Source organism: Silene latifolia, chromosome 1, assembly GCF_048544455.1.
Source record: "Silene latifolia isolate original U9 population chromosome 1, ASM4854445v1, whole genome shotgun sequence".
Classification (NCBI taxonomy): domain Eukaryota; kingdom Viridiplantae; phylum Streptophyta; class Magnoliopsida; order Caryophyllales; family Caryophyllaceae; genus Silene; species Silene latifolia.
Window position 1 is genome coordinate 194,709,265 of NC_133526.1, and position 11,597 is coordinate 194,720,861.

At 37.4% G+C, this 11,597-nt stretch overlaps 1 protein-coding gene across 1 annotated transcript; it reads right to left on the reverse strand.

Annotated features, from left to right (window-relative positions):
* Window positions 1-694: 694 nt before the first annotated feature.
* On the reverse strand, window positions 695-6,817 carry LOC141614938 (E3 ubiquitin-protein ligase RHF2A-like). The gene is made up of 9 exons (XM_074433597.1): window positions 6,518-6,817; window positions 5,361-5,510; window positions 5,222-5,268; window positions 4,144-4,206; window positions 3,944-4,052; window positions 3,452-3,831; window positions 3,194-3,298; window positions 2,704-3,078; window positions 695-1,068 (listed from the first exon to the last, which is right to left on the reverse strand). The coding sequence occupies exons 2-8, from the start codon at window positions 5,493-5,495 to the stop codon at window positions 2,745-2,747; spliced, it is 1,173 nt and encodes a 390-aa protein (XP_074289698.1). The 5' UTR covers window positions 5,496-5,510; window positions 6,518-6,817; the 3' UTR covers window positions 695-1,068; window positions 2,704-2,744.
* Between the last annotated feature and the right edge of the window lie 4,780 nt (window positions 6,818-11,597).

The following is an 11,597-nucleotide window of genomic DNA, read 5'->3' on the forward strand; positions in this document are numbered from 1 at the left end:
TCTTATAAGTTCGATTCGAGATCCTATAAGTTGATTGATTCGATTCAAATCTTATAAGTTGATTCGAGATCCTATAAGTTGATTCGATTCGAGATCCTATAAATTGATTCGATTGATTCGAGATCCTATAAGTTGATTCGATTCAGATCCAATAAATTCAGTTCAGATCCTATAAGTTCAATTCAGTTCAGATCAGATAAGTTTCAGTCCAAAAGAACAGGGCCTACGGACTCCGGATTCTCCGAGTACACATAATATAAAAGAGAGGTTGTATATAGTAGTACTATACTACTATGTAATAGTCTTATTGGTACATAACTAGAAGTACATATTAAGCCCATATCACGAGTATTGCCCGACAATATAATGCATCAAGATCGAGAGCTATTCTATAAAGCATACTTTAAGTTCAAATGATTGAATAGAAGTATAGAACCGACAACTAGTAGCGCGAATTATTATTAAATCATTGATTAATGTCTCATTTAGGGACAATTTCTACAAGAAACTTGTTTCCAACGCCTTTGGGTCGTATTTCGATTTGGCCAACTTCGAAAACACGGGAAGAGCCAGCCCAACAGCTACGACTGCAATGACGATGACTCGAAAAGATTATCACCAACCTCGAATCTGGATGGCACATGACCTCCATAACCTCGCCATATACAAGAACCATGGACACACCAGGGTAATATAGTTTTATACTCGTATACTCGTATATTGTTATACTCTTTTAAGTCTACGGATCCACATCTACAGATATCGAGCATCGAGAAAGTACACCAAGCACACTAAAACTAGATGTGCAAAACAGAACAAACCAACATGGTTTCGAGAATGAGGTACAGTAACATAATTTACAATCGTGTCTTCAAAAGAACCGTGTTCTTTGACAAGCTCAGATGAATATATAATCGAGTCTTCAAAAGAACCGTGTTCTTTGACAAGCTCAGATGAATCTATAAGTAACTTTATTATTTCTCCGGCAAGCAGCTACCATTTTACCAGTCTGCTATTTAGGCAACTGCATCAGAAACATAGCATTGCTTTGATTTCACGTAATTGTACCTGAAACGAGATATAAGGAAATCAGTGTCGATAGTGCAAGCCTGCTCCTAATTCCATATCGCAAAAAAATTAATAAAAGTCGGTCCAAAGGATAACTTTCTTGGGCAAAGAAAAAACATGTCACCCAGTGGCGGATGCAGGATTTGACTAAAGGGGGGGCACACCCCAAAAAAAAAATTTTGCGGACAACTTTTATACATTAAAATTTTTTCATCGTCAATACATAATAATATAATCGTAAAGAAAAAATATATCAACAAACCCTAAACGGCTAAACCAAATACCAACAAGCCCAAGTGCATTATTTTAGAGGGAATATCCATTTTCGGCGGTAGAATTGGGGGGGTCTGTGTAAAAAAATTCGAGAGACCCCTTCAATTTCATATATTATCGTCATGAAAATAGTAAAAAAATTAACCAAAGAGTACCATAATCTTTATTTATAAGACAGTGGGAAATTTTACATGGAACTACTTCTAAAAGTGTATAATTCTATAGATATAAAAATATATATGTTTAACAAACAATATTAGTATGCAATTGGTGTGTTGGACAATCATTGAATATACTAGCCTAACGTCCCAGGTTCGAACCCTTGTAGCATCATTTTGAAATACAATTAATTAACTCTAACTTTGAACATACAAAAAAAAATAAGCCAAACCTAACCATAGTGAGATTCGAACACGAGACCATCGGGGAAGTTTATAAGCCTCTTACCACCAGACCAAGAGCATGATCATGCTAAAAATAGGCGCTCTAAATATGTAAACATAAATTTTCAGTTTTTTTTTTCTTTTTTTTTTCCGTCACGTGAGGGCACGTGCCCTCACTTTCCCCTCCCCAAATCCGCCGCTGATGTCACCCATAGGAGTAGTCAGTCAAGCAACACCACAGAAAAACGGCCATATTGAGAGACCGGCTTGAAGAACATTTCAATCATTTCACACTTTAAAATGCATAGATAATACGGAGTATTTTGTATGGTAACCTCAGTTTGCTGCTTTCAACATAAATTAAATTGCTAGCTTCAGAGGTCACTAAACTAGGAACGCGTAAATGTTGTCACAATTTGTCAAAACTACGTCAATTGTTCATGCCAGGGGAGTAGAGGGGCCTAAGGAAACTGAAGTCTTCCAGCCACCCACCAGATATCTTTCCGAAACTCAGTACGCGCTTCTTCCTCTATCTCTATACTGGGTCTCCTATAGGACGATTTTGTGGTGGGAATCTTTGAAAAAGTCAAAAACAAGAGAATCAACCAGGCCGAGCTAATAATAAAGTTACCGAAGTACTATACAGTATACATATAGTACTAGCATTCTCAAGTTAAGGAGAACGACGGAACATCTACTTGTTTCTAACCCTCAAACGCTCCCGCTCTGCTATTTATTTTCACACTCAGAGGTCCACACCTTTCACCACAAGTCCAGTGTACAAAGTGCTTATCTCAAGGCTAGTGACCAAATTCCAAATTCCAAATCCATGCTACCACTGCTAGCAACATATGCAAATTTCCTGAGAAACTACCAACACTAAAGACTAAGTGACTAGTATAAAAGATATAAAAAAGAGGATCGACTGTTGTACTAAATACAATGAGTAGTACAATAGACATCTAAAGGAAAGACTCACCTTCAAAGATGCAATGTTATAAATTGAAGCAATGGCTAACGCTATGCTCTGTCTGAAGCAGATTCAGTAGCGCACGGGGTTTGTGTCCTGCTGTCGCTCAAATGGTTCTCTTCCGGGCTTGTGACGGAATCAATATTGTGTCGAGTGCCTGGGTGGGATAGGTCATGAGCCGGGCTGCTTTCTGAACTAGTAGGTACAGATCCACTGTTGGATGTTCCATCCCTTGTGTCCAGACGCTCTATCATCCGGGACACAGTCGCTATTCCAGCGTTCACTTCTCTCCTCACGTCAGAGCCAATATCAGAAATAGGAGAGTTACGAGAAAACCATCTTTCCTTCCATCCTCGTGTGCTCTTGGATATAGATTCCTTGTATCTTTATAAAATAGAAACAATAAGCAAGGAGCACATTTCCCGCACTTGCAATATTCATTGCTATGATACATTGATGTTAGGTGAACACCCAATAAAAAGTTTAAAATGTCCAATACCTCGTAGACATTGTATTTAACCGAGACTTTAAGGTTTCTGAAAATGATTGGAGGTCTGATGAACTGGCTCTGTCTTGACTTCTTGGAGAAGACTGATTGGGAGACCTAAAACAAGAAGAAAGATTAAAACTTTAATCATTGCCGATAAACTTGAGGGAAGAGAATTTTATAGAAATACGAAATGGACATTAAAAATAATTTCTTTTGGGGTGGGTTGAGACTTGGATCCTGAGATGAGATGCATAATGCAGCACTAACCCACTACTCGAAGGTGATGCATGTGGGCCAGAAGAAAGGGCACTAAATCCAGAGGATGAAACTCTCTCTCTTTGGTTTGAATGATTTGGTGAGGATATATGCTGAGATGCTTCCCCTCCAATTATTAGAGGCGAGGAAGGCATGGCATCTGAGCTAGCGTGAGTAGTTTCCGCTTGTCCTCCATCAGGATAAGAAACTGTGCCAGCCTGAGAACCAGGATGAGAAGAGACAACCAAAAACTGGGGACGGCCTTGAGCTGATGATCTGCCTCTATGGCCTTCCCTTCTAGCAAAATGTCTCGCTCGTCCCATTGCAGCGGCAGCCGCTAGTTGCTGAATTATACGCTCCTCCAGCTCGGATTCATGAACACCAACTGGTAACTGTGTGGCACAGAAAGAAGATAAAGTGATTAAAACACAGGATAAAAGGCACCCTACCCGCCCTACAGAAAAATACCAAAACGGACTGCTTAAAAATAGTAAAGTAGTTTACATGCTGTATCTCGAAATCCCCTAGAGCTGGATGATGAAATATCGTTGTATTCCTCGGTGGGTTAAGCCTGATATTTCTTTCATCCACTACAGCATCCAATAGTTCTTGACTGCAAACAAACAGGCATAACAAACGCTTAATGTCAGAGTCTGCAACAACTGGCCATGAGAACATTATAAAACGGAGAAGACCATGCACACCTTGTAGGGTCTTTCAAACTGATGGGCTGCCAGCACATTGGGCACTGGGAACTTCTCTGGCACCTGAAAAGTTACATAGCGAACTTATATCCTGGCATCATGTTCACGAAATTGAACTGTAGATCTCATACTTTTCATGTACTACTTGATACTTATGATGTTATGAGTATGGCGATCTTCATTTACACGAGGCTTAGTGAGCAAATACCCAAAATGCCTAGGTACATAAGGTGTAGCTAGAGAGGGACACTACTAAAGAAACACCATAGATTTTTTTCTTCAGGATTTTAGTATTATCCCCTTCCCTGGCTTTTACTTCTTTAGGTGATAAGGGGGTAATATAGCACAATTTTATGTTGGAATACAAGTTTTGAAAACAATGTGAGTGTGCATGAGGCTCGTGTCTCGCCTTGCTTTTCAAAGTCTCACTTCGCTTGTGATCATAAAGCCATGTGCATTTAACATTACTCCTAGCTACATAGCGGAGTTTGTGTATTCACATCTCAATGACTATTAATCCTATACATGTAACCCCTCTCCATACCCTTCCTTTCTCCTACATATTAACTTAATCAGGTGTATTACAATTAATTGAAACTACATCTACACTCATATACCAAACAATCGTCATGTTAGGCTCCATGGTACATTGGCAAATTTGCATAATAGCCAATTCAAATTTTGTTGGACCTTTAAGCTATTATTCAATCAACATTTTGGTATTCTTTATGTACAAAGAGCTGAAGAAGTGGTATAGAAGTTTTTGATGCAAAAATTCAAAACCAAATGCTAACAATAGCACAATAGCGTGTTTAAGGACTAGGAAAGATTTGACACTTTGACACCACCTAATTCCCTTGAACATCTATACTACATCAGTACATCACCAATTCACCACAAACATAAAGGGTAACCAGAGAGTGCGCCCCACGGTAAAGACGCAGGAGTCAGGACCTTTAGTAATAGGTGGCACTGTGGCAGGTTCAAATCCCACTCCGCTAAGTATCGTAATAGACTTAGTGACTTATGCCTCCGCTTACATGAATTACATAAAAGAGGGTAAAAGGAGCATCCTTACCATTCCAGAATACACTGAAGATGAAACCCATGCTTACACCCAGTAACCTGAAACAGCCAAAGAACAAACTTACACATCACGAGTTCATATTTCTAACATTTAGAGCTAAAAAAACAAGCCGAAAAACACAATGTGTTACCGTTGAAGGATCGCTTTCACAGAACTCCTCGAGACAAATACTACAGGCATCATCACATGCATCTTGAATTCCACCTTCTACGAACGCAGCCGCAGATGTCAATTTTGCCTCCTCTAGTTTCTTAATCTCCTCCATCTGTGAGTTTATAACCTATACTTAACATTCAAACCTCTCATTAATCATCACTATCACATCAAACTATCTCAACTAAGCTCAGAAATCATATAATTCCTAAATTTATACGAAAATCATATCCCGAAATAGTTAAACCTCTAATTAATCACTACTATCACATCTAATTAAGCTCAAAAACCATACATTTCCTAAATTTATCCGAAAATCATACATCAAACAGTTAAACCTCTCGTTAATCACTATCACATCAATTTAACTCAACTAAGTTCATAATCATATATATAATAGACAGTTAAACCTCTCATTAATCACCACTACCACATCAAAATAAGCTTAGAAATCATAAAATTCCTAAATTTATATGAACATCATATCATAAAAAGCTTAAACCTCTCTTTAATCACCACAATCACATCAAACTAAGCTCAAAAATCATACATTTCCAAAATTTATCGAAAAAACATATCATCAAACAGTTAAACCTCTCCTTAATCACTATTATCACATCAAACTAAGCTCAAAAAACGCATATTTCCTATAATTATCCAAAAATCATATCATCAAACAGTTAAACCTCTCATTAATCACCATTATCACATCAAACTAAGCTCAAAAAACGCATATTTCCGATAATAATCCAAAAATCATATCATCAAACAGTTAAACCTCACATTAATCACCATTATCACATCAAACTAGGCTCAAAAAACGCATATTTCCGATAATTATCCAAAAATCATATCATCAAACAGTTAAACCTCTCATTAATCACAACTATCACATCAAAATAGCTTAAAAAATCGAATATTTCCTTCAATTATCTAAAAAATAAATCATCAACGCATTAACTAATTATAGATACTAAGAGTCAACTCCAATCATCCAAGTAAAACTAAGTCAATCCAAATTCCAAACAATAAACTCAATAAAACAAAATCAATAATTAATATATCTAATTCGAGCTAAAATCACAAGGAAAACGCCTAAATTAACGGAAATCAAATCAAATTATAATTTCATACCTTCGTAAAAAGCTGACCGACAAAATTAAACGCGGAAATGATCAGCGAATAGAAAAATAAGATGAAGAATTCGATAGATTAACGATTAGGAGAAGAGGATGATGGAATTAATTAGGGGGAAATTGAAACCCTAGAAATTGAGAGAGAAGAAAAAAGGGTGGAAAAAGTTGTGGAAAATGAAGAATATAGAGGTGTTGAAGAACGCGCAACAAAGAACGAGGAAAAGAGATGACTGACTATTCTTTTGTTTTATTCTTTATTTATTTTATTTTATTTTATTTTATTTTTAAGCGGTTAGGTGAGTGACTGAGGTGATCCGGCAGTGGAATTGTGTATCTTTCGAGACTGACCGTACAATTATTAGCCGGAGATTCCGGTTTTTGAAGATAATATTCGAGTTAATATCAAGGGTTTTTCTAATGTGTGTTCTTATGGTACATATTAATAAACTAAATAGGTAAAGATTTATAGGATATTCAAACTAATTATGGTAAAATTAAGTTTATAATTGCATTTATTATGAGAATATATTGTAAATCTTTCCATAATTAATTTATTAATGCGTGCCTTAGGACATACATTAGAAAAACTTTACTATTAAAACGGATTTAAATAAGTGTTATCTAATAGGTTAGTTCTTTGGAATTTCCGTGCACAGCTTTCTTTGAGAATCCACTTTTTGTGTCTTTTTTTCTTTGTTTTTGTTTTCTTATGTTACTTTGGGTAATTCGTAGATTTCTGATTTTCGATTATCGCTTTTATCCAGGGGATGTTATGTGTTAATTTTGATTGATCCAGTTTCCTTTCTTTATCAAAAAAAGGGTAAATTGATTATTACTCCCTTATATAATTCACTTTTTGAAACTTTCTCCCTTATATATTTTTTTTCGAAAATTACTCCCATAAAATGTCACAGTTATCAAATATTGCTCCCATTTAACAACTCCAGTCAATAAAATAAAAATATTCCATTCAAAATTTAAAATTTGGTACTAACTTTTGCTGTTTATGACTATATTATCTTTAGCCTTATTATATTGAAAACTTCAACTGCACCGAGAGGGAGAAAGGGATTTAACAAATTTGGGAGGAAGGAGGTGAATTTAACAAATTTGGGAGGAAGAGTTGATTTAAATTAAGCATATAATAAGGATAAGGGTAATATGGTCATACGCAAGAAAAAATAGTACCAAATTTCAAATTTTGGAGGTAATATTTCTCTTTTGTTTGGTCGAAATTACTGAATGGGAACAATATTTGAAAAGAGTTATATTTTATGGGAGTAAGTTTCGAAAAAAATTATATAAGGGAGTTAGTTTCAAAAAGTGAATTATATAAGGGAGTAATAATCAATTTACCCTCAAAAAAAAGTATAATAACAATAAAATTATCTTTGTATCATCGAGTAGTAGTATTTAGATTTAGATTCATTTTGTCATTAAAACTGATAGGAGTATTCCTTAAGCAACACTAGGCATTAGCTTGTTATTACTTACATGGACTAGAGATACTCATTTTATTCTTAAGACGGTCTTAAAAGATATCTATTGTGGAATTGTTCACTCTACGTATGTACTGTGTAAGCATGTTGTTCTTTATGAGCGTAATAACCTAAATTTAAACTATTTCGAGTGATCAATATCCAAGCAGAATTTATAAAGGGTTCACTAAGGTGTGAGCCGGGTTAAGGTCATGTTATTAGAAGTTTGGGTTTTCTTGAGTTGCGGTTTGAATGGTGTATTACTAGCCTTGATTATAAGTGTGATATTTGATTCAAGGTGTTGTAGAATTGAGACGAAATTGAGACGAGAATTCATACAAATCAAGACAAACAAATGTTACTAACCTGATTAAAATCAATTTATACAAACTAAAATCATAAATTAATTGCAAAGAAAAACCAACCAATCGTGTTCTTGCTTGAGAATGAAGATGAACGAATTTAAGAGGATAAATGATAAAGGATGTTGATGCGTTTGTCGGTGGTGGAGCTGCGGTGCTGGAGCGTGGTGGGGGCGCTACTGCGGTGCTCGACCTGGTGGGGGTGGTCATGCTGTGTGGTGGTGAATGGTGATGCGGGTGGGAGTTAGAGAGAAGACAAGGGTAAGAGAGATTAAAGTTAGAGATAGGTAAGGGCAAGATTGTCTTTTTTTTATAAAACGTCGACGACGTTTCGCAAGTGGGCTTAAAAACTACCCAAAAACAATGTGGAATATCATAGTGAATAGAAGGGAGTAACATATTTAAATATGTAAGTTATCAATTTAAAATATTGGGTTATTAAAACAAAAATATTATTTTATAATTTTATTAAGTAATTTTGTTGGGCCTAATATTGTATTAATCTTACGTAAAAATAGATCTTACCAATTCCTCTTTTAAACCCGTTTAATACACAAATTGTTGTGTAAGACCATTTTACTCATAAGACTAATCCATTAATCAAAAGCCCAAATAGATTGCTAAATTTGTAAAAAAATATTTTATTTTGATAACCTAAAATTTTAGATTGATAACTTGTACAGCAATTCTCCCTTGTGACGGTCACAATTTGCGACGGCCAAATGTGACCACTTTTTGATAAAATGTAACCACTCATAAACTGTTCATAAAATGTTACCTATGAAAAAATGGTCACATTTTCTCATAAAATGGTCACATTTGGCCCGTCTCTTATTTGAGACGGAATAGTACCCGTCGCAAATAAGAATTTGCGTAACTTGTATATTTAAATGGGTTAGTTTTCATCGTAAAATGCCGAGTTGTTAAAATAAAATTAAAATATAAATGAAATTAAATTTATAATTGAGCTACTCTCATTTTGGGTCAGTCTTATGCTATAAGACGATCCTATAGTAAAGTTGATGCGTTTAATAATATTTTCCCTTTTAAACGCTACTATCCATACATTTCAATTTTCAATACATAAATCTAGAACCATATGATATTTCCATAATATCATCTTGACCGTTGAAAAAAATGGAATTTCCATTTACTTTTAGAAATGGAGAGCACCAAAACTAGATAAAAAGATCACCAACAATTTGCCACAAGGAGGCCGGAGGTCCAAATTTGGCCCAACATCCACTGGGTCATATTCATATGTGTCTCATTGGCCCAACCGCCCAAGTACAATCATACTTCTTGTTGTTACCAAATTAGCATCATTACTCATTTACTTGTTGTTACCAAATTAGCATCATCACTGCATATAATCATTTATTTCTTGATGATTGTTCGGTGGTTTGTATTGCTGTAACAAAACTGAACTTTGTCAAGGAGCTTTTGGACCGTCCCTGGACTTTTGCCATATCCTTTATTCCGAATATCAGTAGCTGTTGTTGGCCTGTATGGTTTAGCAACTACTTGTATGGGATTAGCTTTCCAAATCTTAGTGATATTTTTCTCTTTAATAATCTTGTCTATTATTATTGTTGGCCATCTTTTGGGATTCTGATCAGTTTTCTTCAGTTTTTAGACCATCAAACATGTTTTGCTTGTTGGTTTCGACACTGCCTTCATTTTTTGAGCAAGGTGGACTTTCAATTCTGTCTTTTACATAAGCTTGATGAGGGCCTTGTTGTCTCAGTTAGAACCAAATTTTGTTTCAGATCATGTATGATGGTTATTACAACCCATCGTAAATATAACATAGCACATGAACTCTCTTGGTTAAGGGTGCGTTTAACTATAATGAGTTTGGCATTCTGCGACATTATTGAGTCAATTATGCATCAATTCGTCTCAAAGTATTTTCCATGAATATTGCTGATGGGGCATATTCTGCACCGCTGACCAAGTCAACATACTGAGCAAGGTCAAAGATATCTACAGCAAGTCAACGGCTTAGACAGCCTAGCCGATGCATCCCATCGGCCTGTTATCCTGGGTCCCGGCGTGACAACCTGCCAGCCGGGACACACACCCGCGTACTCATATCCAAGACCCCTCGGCGGTGAGCCAACATGGCCGCCGGCCTGCCATAGGTCCCTCGGCCGAGGGGTAGATCAGTCTTTCCACCTGCTAGCCACTTGGCCACTTGGCCACTACGTGACAAAAGGTGAAAGCCTATAAATACTCCTCAACCTTCATTGAGGAAAGGATCCCACAACAAAATCTAAATACACTCTTCATCTGGTATTATCTTCCTTATCTCTCTCCAATATACATTTAGCCAAGGAACAACTTATCCCCTAAGTTACTGACTTGAGCGTCGGAGTGAGTACGCTTGGCACAAAGCCAAGCCCTCAGTTCGTTCATTGTTGCAGGAGAGGCCGAGAGGAACGATAAAGACAAGAAGGATTCAACCAAGGACATCATTCTACAAGCAACGGGTGGTAACGAATATCTGCTCTGGAATTACACCCGGAACAATTGGCGCCGTCTGTGGGGAAAGACACTAGAAGCTAGTCACATTCATTCCCAATAAAAAAAAAAAACAACAAAAACCCACCCAAAAAGCTAAGATGTCGAAACAACAAGACGCAGTCGTAACCGACGAAACCGCATTTTACCAAGATGATACTTTCAACAATTCTGGAGTCATACAACCCTCCACCGGCGGTGTAATCCAACCGGAGTTCGGGATGCCATCAATACCCGACACGCCGCTGCCAGCCAACCAGGTCACCATCATGGGACATGTGGTTGACGTAGCAAAACTGAAAATGCTCCTGGACCTAATTAGTAATACGCCTGCTCACACTGTCACGCCGACAAGAGCGGCGGAAACTGTCCAGGAGACCAGGGCCCAAAACGTGACTCCGAGAAATTTGAACGGGGCACTAGGAGAAGCTGACCCGGTCAAGTCGCCGGGGGAGCCCAAAGTGGGCGGGGTAGACCTAAGTCCTTCCCGTACTCATGGGAGGACAGCGTCCCCGCAGCACGAACGAGGCTTATCCCAAAGGAGCCAGAGGAGTCCGACTCAGCAGAGTTGGAGAAGAAGCCCGAGCCGAAGAAGGAGTCCTTCCCGTTACGAGGAGAGGAGCCGGATTAGGAATGCGAGGAGCCGATCGCCGCGTGTCGTTCGACACGTGGTCAGACAGCCCCTCAGCGCCTACGTCCTAGAAGTCCAGGTGCC